Genomic DNA, 24,986 nt, shown 5'->3' with positions numbered 1-24,986 from the left:
GATCTTATTAAATGCTTTAAAAAACCAGTAGATATTAGAACAGAACCAGTCAAAAATAGACTTTTGAGGCTAGTCTCCAAAACAGCAAGATTAACACTAAAAACATGTTTTTAATTTTTCTTCTTTCATTTCAATGCCTTGCTTCATCTCACTTTATCCATCCGTCCTAAATGAACTTCGCTGAAGTAAGGATGCTGGGAAAGTTTTAAAAAAAGTTATTTTAGTTTTATTGGTCGTATCTTGTTGTACGTGTGTCTTCTTCTATCTATTTATGTTTTGCTGAGGATGGCCCTTGGACATAGGGCCGAAAAATTCATTCAAATTTGATTTCGACTGTCTTACGAAAAGAGTTCCCTATTGTTCTTCTTGTTTTTGATGTTTGTGATGGAAAGGCAGTATGGTCTTCGTCACTTTTAACGTTTAATCTAGTGAAAGTGAGTAAAAATGAGGAGAAGGAGGGGAAATTGCAGGGCATATTTGGCAACATAAAAAAAAACGTTGTTTTAGAGAGCTTTTTTAGCTGAAACTATACAATAGATTCCAAATAAAAGATCAATAAAATCAGGTATTACATAAGATTAATTACACATGGCAGATAAAAATAACGGTATTCATTGGTTAGAAGTAAATCTAATCAAAAATTCATTAGTTAGAAGTAAATCTATTCAAGAATTTGGTCTTCTTGTTTGCTACCATCGTCTTAAAGTTTTCTGGTGCCAACTGCTTTGAAGTCAGAACAGCTTGTTCCTTTACAATAACCAAAAACCAAGTTACATTTGAAGTCAAATTTTTGCAAAAGCATTGTAGTGCTGAAAACTCATCCTTATTATTATACCGAAGCACTGAGAGAAGGGAGTGCGGTGCTAGTGATCTATCTGAAAACAAAGGTCATAATTCTCTTATTCCCCCATCCCTTCCCCCAATCCAGCCAAATTACAAAGGATCCAGTCAACACTCAACATTTTTTCTAATCTTGTACTTGGAAGAATGCTCGAAACTTGCAAATATCGATTGTAAATGGGAGTTTTATCTGCCTCTACATACTTCCCAAAAGTTCCAATATTTTTGAGGAACTTTCTAGCTAACCTGGTAAATACTTATTTCTTCTTCTACAGCCTTTGAAACAAGAGAAGTCTTCTCTCCCGTCCTGCTTATGTCGTGTTTTGTAGAAGCTGAATCCAGGAATAGCCAAGCGATATTCGAAAAATTTTCGTCTATTTAGCGTGTAAAATTTACGCCATAATTTTGTGAAGATCAATTGTATCTGACCAAATCATGAAGGAAAAGAATTTTGTCACAAAGGGTGTGACCAGGTTTTAGATTGGTTGCCAATATATCACACAGAGAGCTTCTATTTTTCCGTAATTTTTACACGGAATGGAAAAAATACCGGTTTATAGTCATGCTTAGAGTGGGACAGTAAAATAATAATTAAGTCCGTATCTTCTTTTGTTGTGTGTCCTGTCAGTTGGTTGGTGTTCTGCTGACTCGATCACAATTAACACAATCAGTAGGTCGGCGTTGGCGTGTGACAGGCACAGTCTACATCCAGCATCATTATCGTAGCTGAATATCATACTGATGAGATGATTGTATACTAGTTTTCTGCGTTCTTAAGGCAATCAATCTTTTTTACTAAACAAGCGATCCGCGGCCGTTGGACTACTTGGCCTTAGGATTTGTAGCTTTAGTTCAAGAATGCTGGCTGTAGGAAAGCTTTTAGACCTGCCCCTTCTCTCATGCGTCTCGTCTTTGATTAAAGCCTTCCTTAGATACCCATAAAATGTAATAAGAGCACATCCATATCTTCACTTCACATAGCCAATGTATTTGGTGCAGATATCCACACAAGCGCTGAATTCTTCCCGTGGCACACAATGTCGAAGGGACCCGTCATTGGAACATACTGAGATTTATTAAAGCTTTTAAGTACGCAAGCTGTCTTTGGTTGCAGAGTTTGAACTTCACGCCAGATTGTACTAGAAAGCCCTGTTTTTTGCCAATTTAAGGAGACAATTCGGCTCAAATAATGAAGGTGGCTGAAAGCACAGTTCGTACTCGAATTTAACTTGGCACTCTCATTGAACTCGAGTCACTTTATTCTTGAAAGTATAAATGTTTCCAATTTTTTACGGTCATTTCCTTCTGGATTTTCAAACTTATTCGTATAGACTTTTTATCTTGCCAGTTATTATATTCCTGAAAAACGGCTCTCCTGTAAAAGGCATAAAATCTAGAAGAAACCGGGAAACCTTTTCAAGATCTTAAAATTCAAATTTCACTCTGGCCACTACAACTTCTTTGTGTAGCTCTCAGACATTAGTCTCGGACATTTCGGCATGATTTCTTAAGGTTTCTTTCTTAGATTTCTTAGATTTCTTAAGATTCCTTAAATCAGACATGATTTCTTAAGGTGCAGCGCTGACAGCAGCCCACACAGAATCCAAAGAAAGCTATATTATCTACTGTAGCTCAATCATACTGTGTCTACGTGTTATGACTTTGCTTTTTTCCAGAGATCAATGCTGGTTCCATTACGGGGTTAGGACAATAGCCAGCCCAGAATCTGTCGAAGCATTGTATCACAAAATTGCCGTTTTCAAATGCATTAAACACCGAAAGTAGTATCCCTTCCATAATTTTGAACACATCCCTGTGCCTGATTTTAAGCACATACATATCCCTGCTTTTTAAATTCTTCCCTATCCCTGCTTTTTAAACGTATCCCTACCCCTGCTTCTAACCGTCGCCTTATTTCGTCATTCTGACGACAGCCATAAGGTATTTGTTACGGAATAGGGAATGTTTTCTAAGAGATGCAGGTACATGTTACATAATATGACTTGTTAGAGTTCACTAGTGAAGCGAACGACTCCCGGTTGTAACTGAGGGGGCAAGCAAGTAGGTGTTACGTAATGACGGTGAACACGGTGGATGTGACACAATCTTGCATGACTTGATAGATGTATTGGGAATCACACAAACTCGCGTGACATTATACGCTTTTGGGACCCATAGGGAATCCCCACTTGTAACTTAGCACAGCACACATGTGGGGTATTACGTAATGACGGTGCACACCTGGGATGTTACGAAATGACGGCACACACATAGGGTGTAACCTGATAACAATACACTTTTCGGTGTTACATAATACTTCGATAGATTTTTTTTCGTGTTCTCTTTTTTCCTTCAAGGTGTTTTCATCTTTCAAGGCGTTTTTTTTCAAGGCGTTTTTTTTCTTTTTTAGATTTCATTTTCTTTCAAAAAGCTTTTCTCAGGGAGCATTTATATTCCAAAGATTGTATGTCCACATTAGGGTTCAATAGGATTCTCCCTCAATGGAATGGAGCACTAACCAGTTGGACTATGAAAGCCTTTCTAATATTTTGATTTCAGCAATACTTCATACATGATAACATACTGCACGTACTGGGGAATTCATTCTTTCGCATACTAGAACGATTAAATGATTTGAATGTCACCAACCCTTTCCACATAAGAGCACAAACATCCCAATGCTACTGATTTTTCGTCTTTTAGGTACAATTAAGTATTACAGAATTAATAATTCTCAAACGTGATCTTCACAGGTTGAGTTAGCTATTCAATCAATGAGATATTACACCACATTGGCTTTAGATATTTCATTGCTTAAATGATTACATTTTGAAGCTTTATCCGGGAGCAAGTAATCTAAAGAATGAAGGCTTTTGTATATACAAATTTTATTAATAAAAAAAGTTTACCAGCATCATTAAGACTTAGAACATGCAATTAAAACGTAACAGACGAAAAAACAAAGCGTGAAAAAGCTTATAAAGGATAAAATGTAAGCAAAAGGAACCATGAATTAAAAAAAGGTGAGAACCCAAGCAACCATTTCCAGCGAGTGGGTTCATATTAGAGATACATTAAAATCATATTAAGAGTTTTTTTGAGAGGTCTCAATGAAAGCATCAAGTTTCTATTACTCTATTAGACGTGTCTGTAAGAAAAAAAGAGACACATTTTTAACATTTGGTTAATTTTGAGAGCTTTTAATGTAAATTCTACATTTCTTTGAGCCAAGACCATGCATATTTCCCACAACCGTGACAATATATGGCTAACCCAACCTAGCAAGCTGTTCCGGGGGGAGGGGCAGGGTTGCTATTAGAGGTAAATTTTGATTTATTCTTTGGTTCACGCTTTACAAAGCTCCTATGAGCAAAAATTAAGAATTTTGCACTTTTGCTAGAAGAAAGATCACGGATGCATGTGTGCTGTGGAATAGTCCTTTCAACTAAAATACATTCTATTTTAACCGTGTTTTCTTAGGACTACTTGCACCTTTGGAAGCGATTGCCCCCCCCCCCCTACGACGTTACTATCTCTGAAACTTGAGGCTCAATAAGCGTAAGCTTTTTCGTTAATTTTAAATCAATTAAGTACCTCAGAACTTTCACCCAATAGCACTTTTGACCTCTTTTGAGTAGAATTATTGTTTTGCCTAACAAAATGCCTGGGAACACCGCTTTCCTGTGGGACAGTCTTTTTGACTAAAATGAACTTTTATTTTAGCCATTTATTTTGTAGGACTACCTGCACCGTTAGAAACGAATGTGCTACCGTGTGGCATTGCTAACTCTGAAATTTATGGCTGAAGATACCTCTAGTTTTGTGATAATTCTAAATCAATTATCTTCCGAGAACTTTCATGCAATAGCTTTCTTGACCTTTTTGGTTAGAATTGTTGTTTTGCAACACAAAATGACTAAAAACGTCCCATTACCTTGGGGCTGTCATTTCGGCTACAATACATGTCTATCCTAACTGTTCTTTTGTAGGACTACCCGAATCTTTAGAAACAAACGCGCTACAGCACGCCATTACTGCCTCTGAAACTCGAGGCTAAATATACGTTTAGATTTTCGATAATTTTAAATCAACTAACTATCTCAAAATTTTCACGCAATAGCACTTCGGTCTGTTTCTGAGTAGAACTGTTGTTTTGCATAAGAAAATACCTGAAAACATCGCTTTGCTGTAGGACAGTCTTTTTGGCTAAAATAGATTTATATGTTAGCCGTTTACTTTGTAGGACTACAAGCAACTTTTAAAACGAGTGCGCCACCGTACGACATTACTATCTCCGAGACTGAAGGCTCAATATACGTATAGCTTTTCAATCATTCTAATTTAAGCAGCTATCTCAGAATTTTCGCCCAATAGCTTTTTAAGACTTCTTTTGACTAGAATTGTTGTTTTGCACACAAAAATGGCTTAGAAAACCATTCTGCTGTTGAAAAATCTTTCTGGCTAAAATAAATGTCTATGTTAATCGTTTACTTTGTAGAACAACCTGCAGTCTTTGCAAAGAAATGTGTTACTGTACTTCCTTACCGCCTCTGAAAGTCGAGGCTCAATGCGCGTATAGATTTTCGATAAATCCATCAATTTAAGATTAGAGATATCAATGATATCTCAGGATTTTTCCACAATACAATTTTAGCCTTCCTTTGGATAGAATTGTCGTTTTGCAAAACAAAAAGGCTGAAAACACAACTTCGCTGTGGGACAGTCTTTTTCCTAAAATAAATGTCTATGTTAGCCGTCTGTTTTTAGGACTACTTGCACCATTAGAAACGAATGCGCTACCATATGGCATTAGTGCCTCTGAAACTTGAGGCTAAATATGTGTATAGATTTTCAATAATTTTAACTCATTTAACTATCTCAAAATTTTCATACAGTAGCTTTTCGGCCTTTTTTTATTAGAAATGATGTTTTGCACCGCAAAATAGCTGGAAATTGCTGTAGGACAGTCGTTTTGGCTAAAATAAATGTGTATGTTAACCTTTTAGTTTCTAGGACTACCTGTACCTTTTAAGAAAGAATGCGCTACCGTACAGCATTACTGGCTCTAAAACTCAAGGCTCAATATGCGTATAGAGTTTCTAACTTGGCATTGTCATACAATGACATTTTAACCCTCTTTCGGCTAGAACTATTGTTTTGTAGCACAAAATGCCTGGAACCCCCACCTTGCTGGGGGACAGCCTTTTTGGTTAAAATAAATGTTACGTTAGCTGCTTATTTTGTAGTACTACCTGCCACTTTTATAAACAAATGCGCTACTGAACAGCATTATTGCCTCTGAAACTCGAAGCTCAATGTACGTATAGATTTAAGATAATTCTAAATCAATTAATTATCTCGGTATTTTCACACAATAGCCTTTTGGCCTTTTTGACTAGAATTGATGTTTTACACCACAGAACGGCTGAAAATGCTACGTTGCTTAGGGTTAGTCATTTTTGCTAATATTAATGTCTATGTTAACCACTTATTTTGTAGGACTAGCTGCAATTTTTAAAAACGAATGTGCTGCCGTACGGCATTACTGTCTCGGAAACTCGAAGCTCAGCATGCTTACAGATTTTCGATAATTTTAAATCAATTAACTATGTCAGAATTTTAAAACAAACCCTTTTTTTCGTGAAACTTATTGTATTTTACTTTCGTCTGATGAAATTCAGAGTATTTTTATTTTATTTTCATGAAAGTTGTTTTAAGTTGAATTTTCCTTCGAGAAACATGTTGCATATTATATTTTTTCTCTTCATGACACTTTTCTACGTTTATTTTTTTTCTTCGTAAAACATGTTGTATGTTGATTATTTCTTCATGAAACCTGTTACATGTTAGTTTATTCCTCGTGAAACTTCTTGTAATTTTAGTATCTATTTGCGAAACTCGCCGTAGGCCTATGTTGATTTCTTTTATGATGCTTATTTTACCTTAATATTTTTGTTCATGAGACATGTTATATGTTGTTTTATTCTTTCATGAAACTTGTTTCATACTGATTTTTTGTTCTTTAAAAATAGTTTACGTTGATTTTTTCTTCGTTAAACTGTTGCATGCTGATTTATTTAAAATGTTTTAAATATTGGCTGTTTCTTATTTAAATATGATGCATGTTAATTTTTGTTCGTGAAAATTGCTGCATGTATGTTATTTCTTCAGGAAACTTAACGTATCTTGATTTATGTTTTCAAAATCTTGTTAGATTTTAATTTTTTCTTCATGAATCTTGTTGCTTGTTGATTTTTCTCTTCGTGAGACTTGTACATTGATTCTTTCTCCTCATGAAACCGGTCGTGCTGGTGGAACTTTTTGCTTGGTGATTTTTTGTTCGTGAAACTTAATTTATCTTTAAATATTTTCATGAAACTTGTTGTATGTTGATTTATTTTTTTGTTAAACCTAACTTACCATGACATTTTCTTTCGTGAAAATTATTGCATGCTGATTTTTCACCGTGGAACATGACGCATGTTGATTCTCGTTCGTGTAACTTGTTGCATGTAAATTATTTTTTCAGAAAACTTAATGTATCTTGATTTATGTTTTCGAAAAACTTGTTATATTTTTATTTCTCCTTCATGAAATTTGTTGCATATTGATTTTCCTTTCGTGAAACGTTTATAATTATTTTCTTCCTCGTGAAACTAGTCGTGTTCATGGGACTTGTTGTGTGCTGATTTTTATTCATGAAACCTAATTTATTTTGAGATTTTTCCATAAAACCTATTGAGTTTTGATTTATTCTCTCCTAAAACTAAATTTATCATTATATTACGTCTTCGTGAAACTTTTTGCATGTTGGTTTCCCTTCGTGAAATATGATGCATGCTAATTTTTATTCGTGAAACCTTCTGCATGTGGATTATTTTTTCAAGAAACTTAATGTGTCCTGATTTATGTCTTTTAAAAACTTGCTATATTTTTATTTCTTCTTCGTGAAATTTTTTGAATGATAATTTTCTATTCATGGAGCGTGTACACTGATTTACCCCTCGTGTAACCGGTTTCGTTCATGGAGCTTTTTGGATACTGATTATTGTTCATGAAACTTAAATTATCTCAATATTTTTGTTGTGAAACTTGTTGTATGATTATTTTTATTTTTTAAAACTCAGTGTATCGTGATTTATTCTTCGTGAAACTTGTTGCATGTTGTTTTTTTCTTCGTGGAACATGATACAAATTGAATTTTGTTCGTGAAACTTGTTCCACGTGGATTAATTCTTCAGGAAACTTACTGTATCTTGATCTATGTCTTCTGGAAACTTGTTATCTTTTTATTTCTTCGTCATGAAACTTTGCGCTTGTTGATTTTTTTTTCGTGAAACGTGTACGTTGATTTGTCTCCTTCTGAAACCTGTTTTCTTCGTGGAGCTTGTTGCGTGCTGATTATCGTTCGTGAAACATAATTTATCTTGATAATTTTTTGGTGAGAATCATTGTAGGTTGATTTGTTCTTTTTTGAAACTTAATTTATTTTGACATTTTTCTTTATGAAATTTGTCGCATGTTAGTTTATTCTTCGTGAAACATGATGTATATTCATTTTTGTTCACAAAACTTGAGGCATGTGGATTATTTCTTCAAGAAACTTAATGTATCCGGATTTATGTCTTCGAGAAATATTTCTTCTTCATTAAACCTTCTGAATGGTGATTTTTCTCTTCGTGGAGCTCGTAAAATGATTTTTCTCAATTTTGTTCCTGTAACTTGTTGCTCTCTGATTTTTGTTAATGAAACTTAATTTATCTTGTTTTTGTGAAACTAGTTATATGATGATTTATTCATTCTTTAAACTTAATTTATCGTGATATATTATTTAGTGAAACTTGTTGCTTGTTGATTTTTCTTCGTGAAACCTGATGCATTCTGATTTTCGTTTTTGAAACTTGTTGCATGTGGATAATTTCTTCAATAAACTTAATGTATCTTGATTTATGTTACCGAGAAACTTAATATATTTTGATTTTTTTCCCGTGAAACTTGTTGCTTCTTGATTTTTCTCTTCGTGAAACTTGTAGATTAATTTTGTTTCCTTGTGAAACCAGTTTTGTCCGTAGAACATGTTGTGTGCTTATTTTTTCCATGAAACTTAATATATCTTCATATTTTCCTTCATGAAACTTATTGTAAGATTAATTACTCTTTCTAGAAACTTAATTTATCATGATATTTTTTTTCGTGAAACTTGTTGTATTTTGGTTTTTTTCTTTATGAAACATGTAGTATGCTGATTTGTTTTTGTGAAACTAGTTGCAGGTGGATTATGTCTGCAAAAAACGTAATGTATCTTGACTTATGTCCTCGATAAACTTGTTATTTTTATATTTGTTCTTCATGAAACTTCCTGCATACTGATTTTTCTCTTCGTGAAACTTGTGCATATTTTTCCTATATACTAGTAGGTTAAGTTAACCTAACCGAACCAACAGTGTGCAAATAAGCTCGGTTAGCTTAAGCTAGGTTAACTTAACCTACTAAGATGTAGGAAAAAGTCGTACAAGTTTCACGAAGAGAAAAATCAATATGCAAGAAGTTTCTTAAGAAAGAAATAAAAAATAACAAGTTTCACGAAGATATAAATCAAGATACATTTAGTTTCTTGAAAATATTTTCCGTTTGCAACAATTTTCATAAAAAGAATCAGTATATGTCATGCTTACGAAGAAAAACCCAACATACAACAAGTATCACGAAGAAAAATATTATGATAAACTAAGTTTTATGAAAGAACAAATCAACCTAAAACGAGTTTCACGAAGAAAAACATACAGATAAATTAAGTTTTAGGAATAAGGATTATAACACAAAAAGTTCTATAAACAAAAGCTATTACAGGAGGAAAAATAAATCAATCGACAATTTTCACAAAGAGAAAAATCAACATGCAACAATTTTTACCAAAAAAGTAATAAAAATATAAGAAGTTTATCGAAGACATAAATCAAGGTATATTAAGTTTGGTGAAGAAATAATCCATATGCAAGAAGTTTCAACATGCATCAAAATCAACATGCATCATGTTTCACGAAGAAAAATAAATATGCACAGGTTTCATGAAGAATAATATCTTGATAAATTATGTTTCGAGAAGGAATAAATCAACATACGACATGTTTCAGTAAGATTAATGTCAGGATAAACTGACTTTCACGAACAAAATCAGCACACAACTTGTTCCATGAATAAAACTGGTTTCAAGAGGAGAAAGCTCAATTTAAAGTTTCACGAAGATAAGAAATGAACCTGCAACAAGTTTCATGAATAAAAAAAGAATATAACACATTTCTAGAAAACATAAATAAAGACACATTTAGTTTTTTGAAGAAACAATCCATATACAACAAGTTTCATGAACAGAAATCAGCATGCATCATGTTTCAAAAAGAAAAAATCAACATAAAACAACATTCAGGAAGAAAAATATGAAGACAAATTAAATTTCACGAACAAGAATCAGCACGCAACAGGTTCCGCGAACAAAAGTAGTTTCATGGAGAAAAATAAATGTACATGTTTAACGAAGAGAAAACCAACATGCAAGATGTTTCATAAAGAAAAAAATATATCAAGTTGTTCGAAGACATAAATGAAGATACATTAAGTTTTTTGAAGAAATAATCCACATGCATCAAGTTTTACCAACACAAACCAGCGTGGATCATGTTTCCCGATAAAACCAAAATGCCATAAGTTTCACTAAAAATTTCATGATAAATGAAGTTTCACGAAAGAATTAATCAACATATAAGAAATTTCACGAAGGAAAATATTAAGATAGACTAAGTTTAAAGAACAAAAGTCATCACGCTACACGTTCCACGAGCAAAAACAGTTTCAAGAGAAGAAAAATAAATGTACAAGTTTCACGAAGAGAAAAATCAACATTCAACAAGTTTTCTGAAGAAGAAATAAAAATATAAGAAGTTTCTGGAAGACATAAACCAGGATACAGTAAGTTTCCTGAAGAAATAATCCATATGCAACAAGTTTCATAAACAAAAAATCAAGACACATTGTGTTCCACAAAGAAAAAATCAACAAGAAAAAATCAACAAGCAAGAAGTTTCACGAAGAAAAATATCATGAAAAAGTAAGTTTCACGAAAGATTAAATCATCATACAACAAGTTCCATGACGAAAAATATTGAGGTAAATTAAGTCCCAAGAACAATAACCAGCCAACAACAAGTTCCACGACAAAATCGGTTTCAAGAGGAGCAAAATCAATGTACATGTTTCACAAAGAGAAAATCATCATGCAACAAATTTCATGAAGAAGAAATAAAAATATAGCAATTTTCTCGAAGACATAAATCAGGATACTTTAAGTTTCTTGAAGAAATAATCATGTTTAACGGAGGAAAAAACCAACGTGCAACAAGTTTCAAGAACAAAAATATCATGGTAAATTAAGTTTCACGACAGAATATATCAATTTATATATATAGAACTAAGTTGTATGTTTGTTATTTTGTACGCATATGACGTCATTATAAGTATACAAGCCCCCCCCGCGCGCGTAAGTCGTTACGCGCCATATTAGTTACGCGCCATTGTAGTTGTGTCCCTATGTCCCACCTGTGAATATAGATATATATATATATATATATATATATATATATATATATATATATATATATATATATATATATATATATATATATATATATATACATATATATATATATATATGTTTTTAACTACGTAAAACTTGCGAATATACAACATTCTTTGCTGTCCCATTGTCTGTGCATATAAATAGATTTTCAGGTTTACCGACTCTTGAACATGCAACATATAATGGTCCATGGGAAAACAATCCGTATTCAGATCTATACCTCATGATTCTAATGATTGCCCTTGAGCTTTGTTGATGGTGATTGCTAACCGAATATTCCCTGTGTCTCCGTCGTGATTTATATAGCCCCCCTCTGCCCTTCCGGCGTCCCCGTTGTTGTTGTGTCCCTGTGTTCCGGTCGTCATTTATATTCCCTGTGTCCCGGTCGTCATTTGGGTCCCGATCTGTAATTTCTCTTTGAGCGTCCCAGTCGTCATTTATATTCCTTGTGTCCCGGTGTCCCGTTCTGTAGCGTCATAAAGTCTTCAATTGCTCTGGTGGTGTAGCCAGTTGAGGAAGTTTAAATTTCCTGAGGCGCAACACATTCCCATTGTTTCACTCAGTAATGCTTTAGCTATCTTTGGGCTAGAATTGTTGCTTTGCACCAGAAAATGGCTGAAAACACATTTTTTCTGTGGGAGAGTCTTTTGAGCTAAAAAAAATGACTATGTTAGCTTTTTATTTTGTAGGACTACCTGCAACTTTAGAAACAAATGCAATACCGCCCGGCATTACTGCCTATGAGACTCGAGGCTCAATATATGTGTAGATTTTCGATAATTCTAAATCAATGAAACATCTCAGAATTTTCCCACAATTTGGCCTTTTTGACTAGAATTGATGTTTTGCATCACAAAATGGCTGATAACTCCGCATTGCTGTGGGACAGTCTCTTTGGCTGACATAAACATCTATGTTAACCGCTTATTTTGCAGGGCTACCTGCAGCTCTTAGAAACAAATACGATACCTTACGGCATCTCTGTCTCTTAAACTCGAAGCTCAATATGCGCATGGATTCTCAATAATTCTAAATCAATTAACTATCGGAGAATTCCCTGAGTCGCCATCGTCATTTATATATCCCCCTGTGCACCCCGGCGTCCCCTTTGTAGTTATGTCCCTGTGTCCCGGTTGTCATTTATATTCCCTGTGTCCCGGTCGTCATTTGTGTCCCGGTGTTCCAGTCTATGATTTCTCTTTGAGTGTCCCGGGCGTCATTTATATTCCTTGTGTCCCGGTGTCCCGGTCGTCATTTATATCCCCCTGTGCCCCCCGGCGTCCCCATTGTAGTTGTGTCCCTGTGTCCCGGTCGTCATTTATATTCCCTGTGTCCCGGTCGTCATTTGTATCCCGGTGTCCCGGTCTGTATATACATTCGTTTTTTAGTTTTGTTTTTCTCCTTTATTTTTTTCCTTTTTTCTTTTTTTTTTTTTTAGTTTATTTAGATTTTTAGATTTTTTAGTTTTTTTGTTAGTTTTTAGTTTTTTTGTAGTTTTTACCATTTTTTTTTAGTTTTTTTAGTTTTTTTTTTTACTTATGTCCTGGTCGTCATTTATACTCCCTGTGTCCCGGTCGTCATTTGTGTCTCGGTGCTTTGTTGATTGCTAATTTATATTATATTTATATTTATGTTCTTTATATTTATTAATATTTTTTTAGTTTTCTTTTTCTCTTATTTTTCAGTTTTTTCCTTTTTTTTAGTTTTTTCTTTTTTAGTTTTTATTTTTTTTTGTTTTTTACCTTTTTTTAGTTTTTTTATTTTTTTTAGCTTTTTAGTTTTTTTATTAGTTTTTATTTTTTTTTTTAGTTTTTGCCTTTTTTTAGTTTTTTCAGTTTTTTTTCGTTTTTAGTTTTTTACCTTTTTTTTAGTTTTTTTTTAGTTTTTTAGCTTTTTTAGTTTTTTTTCTTTTTAGTTTTTTTTGTAGTTTTTACCTTTTTTAGTTTTTTTTCTTCTTTTGTATTAGTGTAAAATAATTTATATATATAGACTAGCTGTTGGGGTGGCGCTTCGCGCCACCCCAACACCTAGTTGGTGGGGGCGCTTCGCGCCCCCCCCCAAGCCCCCCGCGCGCGTAAGTCGTTACGCGCCATATTTGTTACGCGCCATTGTAGTTGTGTCCCTATGTCCCACCTGTGAATATAGATATATATATATATATATATATATATATATATATATATATATATATATATATATATATATAATATATATATATATATATATATATATATATATATATATATATATATATATATATATATATATATATATATATATATATATATATATATATATATATATATATATATATATATATATATATATATATATATATATATATATATATATATATATATATATATATATATATATATATATATATATATATATATATATATATATGTTTTTAACTACGTAAAACTTGCGAATATACAACATTCTTTGCTGTCCCATTGTCTGTGCATATAAATAGATTTTCAGGTTTATCGACTCTTGAACATGCAACATATAATGGTCCATGGGAAAACAATCCGTATTCAGATCTATACCTCATGATTCTAATGATTGCCCTTGAGCTTTGTTGATGGTGATTGCTAATCGACCATTCCCTGAGTCGCCATCGTCATTTATATATCCCCCTGTGCACCCCGGCGTCCCCTTTGTAGTTATGTCCCTGTGTCCCGGTCGTCATTTATATTCCCTGTGTCCCGGTCGTCATTTGTGTCCCGGTGTTCCAGTCTGTGATTTCTCTTTGAGTGTCCCGGGCGTCATTTTTTTTTCTATTTAGTTTTTTTTGTAGTTTTTACCTTTTTTAGTTTTTTTCTTCTTTTGTATTAGTGTGAAATAATTCAGACGTCATATGCGGACAAACATGACGTCACCTGATCCATCCACAGATCCACACATAGACAACTTATTTATATATATATACTAGCTGTTGGGGTGGCGCTTCGCGCCACCCCAACACCTAGTTGGTGGGGGCGCTTCGCGCCCCCCCCAAGCCCCCCCGCGCGCGTAAGTCGTTACGCGCCATAATAGTTACGCGCCATTGTAGTTGTGTCCCTATGTTATATAAACTTGCGAATATACAACATTCTTTGCTGTCCCATTGTCTTTGCATATAAATAGATTGTCAGGTTATCCCCCTGTTTCCCCCGGTGTCCCCGTTGTAGTTGTGTCCCTGTGTCCCGGTCGTCATTTATATTCCCTGTGTCCCGGGTCCCGGTCATCATTTGTATCCCGGTGTCCCGGTCTGTATATACATTCGTTTTTTAGTTTTGTTTTTCTCCTTTATTTTTTTCCTTTTTTTTCTTTTTTAGCTTATTTAGATTTTTAGATTTTTTAGTTTTTTTTATTAGTTTTTAGTTTTTATTTCTTTTTAGTTTTTTTGTCCCGGTCGTCATTCAGACAACTTATTTTTATATATATAGATAGTTTTTTTTTTTTTACTTATGTCCTGGTCGTCATTTATACTCCCTGTGTCCCGGTGCTTTGTTGATTGCTAATCGAACATTCCTTTTGTCCTGGTCGCTTTCTCTTTGAGTGTCGTCATTTATTAGTTTTTTCCTTTTTTTTTTTAGTTTTTTATTGGTTTTTACCTTTATTTTAGCTTATTTTTCAGTTTTTTCCTTTTTTTTAGTTTTTTTTTATTTTTTATTTTTTTTATTTTTTTACCTTTTTTTAGTTTTTTTAGTTTTTTTAGTTTTTTAGCTTTTTTACTTTTTTTATTAGTTTTTAGTTTTTTTTTGTAGTTTTTGCCTTTTTTTAGTTTTTTCAGTTTTTTTTTTAGTTTTTTATTGGTTTTTACCTTTATAGTTTTTTTAGTTTTTTAGCTTTTTTATTTTTTTTATTAGTTTTTTTTTGTAGTTTTTGCCTTTTTTTAGTTTTTTCAGTTTTGACGTCACCTAATCCAGTTTTTTCAGGTGACGTCACCTGACACATCCATCCACACATCCATCCACACATCCACAGACAGACAACTTATTTTTATATATATAGATATATAGATAGATAGATAGATAACACTCTGTATATGACGTCATTATAAGTATATAAGGGGGCGATTCAAAGAGAAGTTTTAGTATAAATCCTACAATGGCAGAAGAAACAGTCGAGGAAGGCTCAAAGAGTTAATGCCAAAAGGCTTGCGGCTAAAAGAGAAAGTAAGAAAAGAAAGCGTGCCGAGGAATCACAAGAACAACGTGAAAACAGCCTTGCGTCTCAAAGAGAAATTACCAAAAAAAATATTGCCGAGAAATCACAAGAACAACGTGAAAACAGGCTTGCGGCTCAAAGAGGTAATGCCAAAAGAAAGCGTGCCGAGGAATCATATGAACAACATGAAAACAGGCTTGCGGCTCAAAGTGACAATGTCAAAAGAAAGCGTGCCGAAGAATCACAAGAGCAACGTCAAAATTATCGCCTGGCATTCAGGTACAGCCCAGTCGATGATTATAGCATGAGTAGATGTGTTCAAATCGGGACTATGTCTAAACTTTGTCCCTGTTGCAAGACCTTGAAATTTAATGGTGAAACAATGGGAATGTGTTGCGCCTCAGGAAATTTAAACTTCCTCAACTGGCTACACCACCAGAGCAATTGAAGACTTTATGACGCTACAGAACGGGACACCGGGACACAAGGAATATAAATGACGACTGGGACGCTCAAAGAGAAATTGCAGATCTGGACCCAAATGACGACCGGGACACAGGGAATATAAATGACGACCGGAACACAGGGACACAACAACAACGGGGACGCCGGAAGGGCAGAGGGGGGCTATATAAATCACGACGGAGACACAGGGAATATTCGGTTAGCAATCACCATCAACAAAGCTCAAGGGCAATCATTAGAAGAATGCGGTATAGATCTGAATACGGATTTTTTCCCATGGACAATTATATGTTGCATGTTCAAGAGTCGGTAAACCTGACAATCTATTTATATGCACAGACAATGGGACAGCGAAGAATGTTGTATATTCGCAAGTTTTACGTAGTTAAAAACATATATATATATATATATATATATATATATATATATATATATATATATATATATATATATATATATATATATATATATATATATATATATAAATATATATATATATATATATATATATATATATATATATATATATATATATATATATATATATATAAAAATATATATATATATATATATATATATATATATATATATATATATATATATATATATATATATATATATATATATATATATATATATATATATATATATATATATATATATATATATATATATATATATATATATATATATATATATATAATATTCACAGGTGGGACACAGGGACACAACTACAATGGCGCGTAACTAATATGGCTCGTAACGACTTACTTGCGCGGGGGGGGGGGGGGCGAGGGGAGGGCGAAGGGGGGGGGGTGAAGCTCCCCCATCAACAACAAGTTGTTGTTGTGGGCCAACAGCTAGTATACAATAAGTTTTATGAAGAATAATATGAAGACGAATGAAGTCTCACGACCAAGAAATCATCACGTAACAAATTCCACGAGCAGAACAGGTTTCACCAGGAGTTGAAATCAGTGTACAAGTCTCGTGAAGAGAAAAATCAACATGCAACAGGTTTCATGAAGAAGAAATAAGAATATAATAAGTTTCTAGAAGACAAATCAAGATACAGTAAGTTTCCCGAAGAAAAAAAGTACATGCAATATTTTTCACGATCAAAAATTGACATGCATTTACATTTCACTAAGATAATAGTAATATGTAACAAATTTGAAATAAATCAGCTTGCAACAAGTTTCACGAAGAAAAAACAAACATACACTCTGTTTCATTAACAACAAATCAGCATCCAACAAGTTTCACAAACGAAAAAAATAACATGCAACATGTTTCACGAAGAAAAATATCAAGATAAAACAGGTTTCATGAAAGAAAAACTATACGTACAAGGAGTCTCAGGAAGAGTAATTAAAAGTACAAAAAGTTTCACGAGAAAAAATTAACATTCAAAAGGTTTCAAGAAGACATAATCAACAGACAACATGTTTCATGAACAAAATATAATGAACAAATAAAAAATAACATAGAACAAGTGTTACGAAAAAAAAATATAATGTGCAACTTGTTTGACGAAGGAAACATTAAGGTAAAACAACTTTCATTGCGATAAAATAAAAATACAACAAGTTTCATGAGGAAAAAATTAACATACAATAAAGTTTCACGAAGAAAAATGGATTTTTTTCCAGTTTTTTAACTATCTCAGAATTTGAAAGTTCTGAGACTGTTAATTGATTTACTGTCATCAAAAATCTATACGCATATTAACCCTCGAGTTTCAGATAAAGTAATGCCGTATGGTGGGGAACTCGTTTCTAAAGGTGTTGGCAGTCCTACAAAATAAACGGCTAACATAGACCTTTCTTTTGGCCCATAAGACTGGCCCAAAGTGAAGTGGTGTTTTCCGGCATTATGTGGTGCTAAGCGACAATTTTGACCAAAAGTAATCTAAAATCCTAATATGTGAAAATTCTCCGATAGTTAATTGATTTAGAATTATTGAGAATCCATGCGCATATTGAGCTTCGAGTTTAAGAGACAGAGATGCCGTAAGGTATCGTATTTGTTTCTAAGAGCTGCAGGTAGCCCTGCAAAATAAGCGGTTAACATAGATGTTTATGTCAGCCAAAGAGACTGTCCCACAGCAATGCGGAGTTATCAGCCATTTTGTGATGCAAAACATCAATTCTAGTCAAAAAGGCCAAATTGTGGGAAAATTCTGAGATGTTTCATTGATTTAGAATTATCGAAAATCTACACATATATTGAGCCTCGAGTCTCATAGGCAGTAATGCCGGGCGGTATTGCATTTGTTTCTAAAGTTGCAGGTAGTCCTACAAAATAAAAGGCTAATATAGTCATTTTTTTTAGCCCAAAAGACTCTCCCACAGAAAAAATGTGTTTTCAGCCATTTTCTGGTGCAAAGCAACAATTCTAGCCCAAAGATAGCTAAAGTATTACTGAGTGAGAATTCTGAGATATTTAATTGATTTAAAATTACCGAAAATCTATAGACATATTGAGTCTCGAATTTCAGAGGCGTAATGTCGTATGGTATTGCATTTGTTTTTAAGAGGTGCTGGTAGTTTTACAAAATAAACGGTTAACATAGGCATTTGTTTTAGCCAGAAATAACGTCCAACAGCAAAGTGGTGTTTTCAGCCATTTTTGTGTGCAAAACAACAATTCTTGTTAAAAGAAATCCAAAAATCTATTGCATGAAAATTCTGAGATTGTTAATTGATTTAGAACTATCGATAAACTATGCACACATTAAGCCTCGAGTTTCAGAGTTAGTAATGCCGTCTGGTGGCGCATTTGCTTTCAATTTGCTCGTAGTCCTACAAAATAACAAGCTAACATAGATATTTATTTTAGCCAAAAAGACTCTCCCGCAGCAAAGTGGCGTTTTCTGCCATTTTGCTTTTGAATGTGTTTTCTCCCGATTTTCTACCACTTTTCGACTGAATCCCTCATGAGAAAAAAAATACCATTCCGAGATTTTTGTAGATAAGACGCCTCCACTAGACTTGAAACCTCCACTTTTTGCAATTCCTCTTAATAGAAATTCCCTTTATAAGATTTGGGTAGCTATTACCCTGAGTGGATTCTTTATTACAGCTCCTCACCACGAGCAGTTTGATAGGTGGCTATAATATAAATTGAATATTAATTAATTGCTTAGACCAATGGCCTAGTCTTGAAATATTCTAATTTGAAAATTTCATTGTTTGAAGCCTCTAAGGCGAGTAGCAATCGTAGCTTAAACTTAAATAGATACAAAGGCATCTATGAGGAAAAATTCAAATAACGAATATTAAAAAGAAATAAGAAAAACTAAACACGAACATGCAAACAAATTTTAAAAAATTACTTAACTTCAAATCTATTGTTTCGTTATCAAGGCGGATCAAAGAGCCTCACAAGGAGGTTTAAATCCTGAGAGTGGAAACAGGTGTTTCTCAGTAACCGGATCAATCTACGAGTACGGCATAATGGTAAGCGTTAAAATATTAATTGTTCATTCACATATAGAAGGAAGAGAACCAAGTCCTTAAAATACAATTTTTCTTATTCTCCTTAAAGGGAAACACATTTCAGGGAGGCTTGTTTTTCAAATCGTCCTCAAGGTTGGGAGGATTCAAACTTAAGTCTTATCCATGGAAGGAAATTAAAATTTATATTCATGAAAAAAGTAATGTTAACCTAGTTAATATCATCCAAGTTGTCACAATCTCCAGGAATCTCTTTTCTAATTCACATATTTCCATATCTTGATCCAGGAAATATTCAACACTTCCTGTGATACACTTAATAATCTCTACTAATAATTTTGAAATGCCAATTATTACATATTTAAGAAATACCAAATGCCGCAGTAATTTGCTTAAAATGCATGGTAAATAATAAATATAGTGCTTGGAATGATTGGATGTTCAACCTGTCAAATACTTTTGTCATGCAACAAAATCAATCAAAAGAAAAAAAAACACGACAGAGTGGCGAAACCCTATATAGGCCAGTGTATTCTCCTGATGAGCCCTTATGTTGGGTGTTGCCTCTGAATTATTTGTCTATATTATTTTTTCTATTGTTTGGTAAATGACAACTTATACTTATTGACGACATGACTGCCTATCCATGGATTATTCTTTATGGTTGATTGTGTGTGGCTATGCTGTTTGACCTATGTGATTGTATGGATGAGTAGGGTTAAGGCCTCATTCAAGTGCTGGTCTATATTAATCACTAATTTAGGAAAACAGTCTTCCTTTTCTTCTTCTGTCTCTCTTTTTATGGCACTTGGTATTAACCAAGTGACATATAGCAGTCGCCAATTCTGTCGGTCTGTCGGTCTGTCTGTCTGTCGGTCCCGGTTTTGCTACTTTAGGCACTTCCAGGTAAGCTAGGACGATGAAATTTGGCAAGCGTATCAGGGACCGGACCAGATTAAATAAGAAATAGTCGTTTTCCCGATTTGACCATCTGGGGGGGAGTGGGGGCCCGGTTAATTCGCAAAAAATAGAAAAAATGAAGTATTTTTAACTTATCAATGGGTATTTGGATCTTAATGAAATTTGATGTCTGGAATGATATTGTGTCTTAGAGCTCTTATTTTAAATCCCGACCGGATCTGATGACATTGGGGGGAGTTGGAGGGGGTAAACCTAAAGTCCCGGTTTTGCTACTTTAGGCACTTCCAGGTAAGCTAGGACGATGAAATTTGGCAAGCGTATCAGGAACCGGACCAAAATAAATTAGAAATAGTCGTTTTCCCGATTTGACCATCTGGGGGGGGGGAGTAGGGGCCGGTTAATTCGGAAAAATAGAAAAAATGAAGTATTTTTAACTTATGAACGGGTGATTGGATCTTAATGAAATTTGATGTTTGGAATGATATTGTGTCTCAGAGCTCTTATTTTAAATCCCGACTGGGTCTGATGACATTGGGGGGAGTTGGAGGGGGAAACCTAAAATCTTGGAAAACACTTAGAGTAGAGGGATCGGGATGAAACTTGATGGGAAAAATAAGCGCAAGTCCCAGATACATGATTGACATAATCGGAACTTATTTGCTCTCTTTGGGGTAGTTGGGGGGGGAGTAAGTCTTAAAAATTAGAAAAATGAGGTATTTTCAACTTACGAACGGGTGATCGGATCTCAATGAAATTTGATGTTTAGAAGGATATCGTGTCTTAGAGCTCTTATTTTAAATCCCGACCGGATCTGGTGATGGGGGCGGGGAGTTGGGAGGGGGAAACCTAAAACTTGGAAAACACTTAGAGTGGAGGGATCGGGATGAAACATGGTGGGAAAAATAAACACAAGTCCTAGATAGATGATTGACATAAACGGAACGGATCCGCTCTCTTTTGGGTAGTTGGGGGGGGGGGGGGGTAATTCTGAAAAATTAGAAAAAATGAGGTATTTTTAACTTACGAACGGGTGATTGGATCTCCATGAAATTTGATTTTTAGAAGGATATCGTGGCTCAAAGCTCTTATTTTAAATCCTGACCGGATCTGGTGACATAGGGGGAAGTTTGGGGTTGGGAGACCTAAAATGATGGGAAACGCTTAGATTGGAGGGATTGGGATGAAACTTGGTTGGAAAAATAAGCAAAAGTCTTGCATACGTAATTTACATAATTGGAACGGATCCGATATATTGGGGGGGGGGGAATTCTGAAAAATAAGAAAAATAACGTATTTTTAACTTACGAAGGAGTGATCGGATCTTCATGAAACTTCATATTTAGAAGGACCTCGTAACTCCGATAACTTATTTTAAATCTCAACCGGATCAAACGTAATTGGGGGGGGGGCAGTTGGGGGGACCGGAAATCTTAGAAAATACTTAAAGCGGTGAGATCAGGATGAAACTGGATGGGAAGAATAGAAACCTGTCTAAGATACGTGACTGACATAACTGGACCGGATCTGCTCTCTTTGGTGGACCGAGTCTAACTTTAGGTTCTGACCTTCTCACAAGTGCCAAATGAGCTCTTGGCTCTTGGCTCTTCCGACCTCGTACCATATGAGCTCTCGGCTCTTCCGACCTCGTCACAAGTGCCATATGAGCTCTTAGCTCTTGTTTTTTCTTTTTTTGTGTGTTTGTGCTGTTGCATTGGTGATTTCTCTTTTCATGATATTTTATTATTCTTGTAACAACCTGGAGACGTAAGCGCATTAGTAGATTTTTAAAACTGCAGTCCTATTGAAGAACAATGAATCCAACTACTAGCTATTAATATCAGGAATAAACTATATATGTACCTTTAAAGTCACCCCTTACTTTTATTAGTGAATGAAATATTATTTGAGAACTTAAAAACCATTGATTGAAAACTTAATATGGATTAAAAATTTATTGAAAAATGTACATCTTTTTATTTGGTTTAGGAAGACAACTTTTACCTCTAATGGAAAACCCTTGCTGATAAACGATTTGTAGAGTAATTTTAAAGCCCTTTCCAAAAGAATGACTTTTTATAAAAGAAAGTGTAACCAAAGCTTATTTTGTTTCTGTATCCCCGGAGAAGAAAATGTAAGAAATAAAATAAAACAACACTAAAAAGACAGCTTTCCGGTCCGAATCTGAATTGTGTCTCTGCGGGGGCAGAGAACTTAACTGCTCACTGCAGTGCTGGGAAGTGGATTGAGTTCAGTTAGTTATAAAATACGTACCACAAATCACAATGCATTGTTCTTTCGTTCATTCTACGTACCCCTTTTGTTTTTATTATTAGCTACTTGAAAATCAGTCCAACACTTACAGTTGTTTTTTCTAGGCATCTAAGAAGATGATGGTGCTGTAATTCAAAAATGTCTTCTTCTTTCCATGGATCATCGACATCAAGTCCAGACTCAAGAGCTGCCATCCTTGCCTCTGCTGCTTTCTTTTTGTTAACAAAGGCAGCGCCAGATGTGGCTTTGGCAATGCGTATACGAGCAAGTCGGGCTTTCTGGAATAAAGGAAAACTAAATAAATTTGAATTGCCTGAATTTAATTGCAGTGCAAGAACTAACATTTCTTGTGATTTTAAGCAAATTAAGAGAGGCCCGATCACAATGTATGCTCTTGCAAAATTGACCAGGAGAGCATTACTTTGTCATGCCCAACAGAATTATTAAAGCTTAATTTATATTGCCCTAGATGTCACACAACGGTCATTATGAAAAGTAAAATGCTTAGAAGTTTGGTCCATATTAATGCCTAACATAAAGTTCCACATGGTGTATAGCCTGTCTTACGTCACAAATTAATAATTTATCAACAAAGATACTAATGTTGAAAGTAACAATCGTGGCCAATGACATCAATGACTATTAACAGGGTGATAACACTGTCGAAGTAGATGACAGTGACATATGCAAATAATGTTGTAAAAAATGACGAAATTGTGGTGACAATAATTATGACATAAATTCTATTGTCATCGTCGTCTTATAATTATCACTGTTGTCTCGAAAACGTCATAATAACCGTCTTACCTGTACATATACTTTAAAACCATTGTTTCTCCAAAGAAATAGTCTAAACACACCTCCTTCCCTCATAACAGTTGATACAAAATTGAATGACAGTTAAGGTTAGGTAAAAGACAGTGTGGGTATAAGTTGTCTTTTTAGATTTAGAAGTTTGCCAATGAAAAAAACAGATTTATTAAATAAAACGCCAATTGTCTTTTAATAAATATCAATATTTAAATAAACTTGAAATTTTACTTTTAAATTAGTATCACAAGAATTTATTTTAGTTTCTATGGGTTTTAAGAAAATATATAAATTCTTGTATTAGTGCACAATTATATTTAAAAGTTATTCAGTATAAGGTGACTTCGATTGGCTAGTTGAATTTCGCTACATAAATATTCAAACCCTATAGACCTGCCCATAACGACATCAAAGAGAGGTATGATAGTGTTATAATATATTTCTCTATTAATTCAATTTAAAAATAGGTTACAAAACTTATTGAGGATCATGGTTGCAGCGACAGTTTGAACATAGTATGGATTTGATCACAGGCCATAGTAACCAAACACTTAAAACGCGCCAAAAAAATGTGTGTGTTTGAGATTTTGCCCCTTTTTGTATCAGACAAATGTCCATTTTCTCTTGTGCATAGGTTTACCTACAATATAGTTTTGTTTCTAAGTTAAACTATCGTAGAGGCTAGTCTGTTTTCAATGTAATAATTTTGCAAGAGGGAAGAATGGAGGGAAGAAGGGAAGAGGTTTTATTGTTTCCCATTGGAATATAGTCTATTCGTAAAGCAAGTTCAATTTCGATTCTCAATGTATTATATTGGTCCACTGGGTCACGCAATGGTAAAAGTGAAGACCCCATATCTTTACTGTACATACACTTTTTTAATTAGTTCCAATCTAAAGTTTAGCAAGTTAATGTTGGAGTTGGCATTGGTAAATAAATTAGGTTATCTTTCTTATGATCGTATTAGATTATTTTCCCCGAACCCTGGCAGGATTAAGAAGAGAGTAGTGAGAGTCTTTGTCATTGTAGTATCCATTGCAGGATCCATCTCTCTCCAAGGATATATTTGTTCGTGGTAGCAAAGGTCGTGATAACTTAGGCCAAACAGCATAACCCTTACTTCCCCACATGTAGTACGCTGATCGTGCTCATACAGGTTATAATATGCGTAAGGGGAGAACTCGTAGAGCCTGTGGGACGGTTCAAACATGATACTATACCCTAGCGAAGGCAAGCTGTGGCACTGATGATGCATAGAGATCAAATCAGTTTTAAGGTAAATTGAGATTAGAGTCATGGAATCTCTCCGTATTAGACAAAACATAACGGAGTAGGAACGGATAAGAGAAAGTAAAAACTGGATTATTTTTTCGAGCGGATTTAGTTGACTTGGAGGTAATCTTCCGTGAAGAAGGTTATATGATCATTGA

At 34.2% G+C, this 24,986-nt stretch overlaps 1 protein-coding gene across 5 annotated transcripts in view; it reads right to left on the bottom strand.

Moving 5' to 3' along the window:
* Positions 1 to 24,986, bottom strand: part of LOC136029582 (potassium voltage-gated channel protein Shal-like) — a 249,845-nt gene that overhangs the window by 104,855 nt on the left and 120,004 nt on the right. For all 5 annotated transcript variants that reach the window (XR_010618087.1, XM_065708079.1, XM_065708105.1 and 2 more), the window contains exon 4: positions 22,836 to 23,024. Coding sequence is in view for 4 of the 5 variants with exons in the window: in XM_065708079.1 (XP_065564151.1) it covers positions 22,836 to 23,024 (189 nt within the window). In the remaining variant the exon portion in view is untranslated. The remainder of the gene's footprint in view (positions 1 to 22,835; positions 23,025 to 24,986) is intronic.

This window comes from Artemia franciscana, chromosome 1 (assembly GCF_032884065.1).
Source record: "Artemia franciscana chromosome 1, ASM3288406v1, whole genome shotgun sequence".
Taxonomy (NCBI): Eukaryota; Metazoa; Arthropoda; class Branchiopoda; order Anostraca; family Artemiidae; genus Artemia; species Artemia franciscana.
This window is presented reverse-complemented; position numbering and strand designations above follow the sequence as displayed.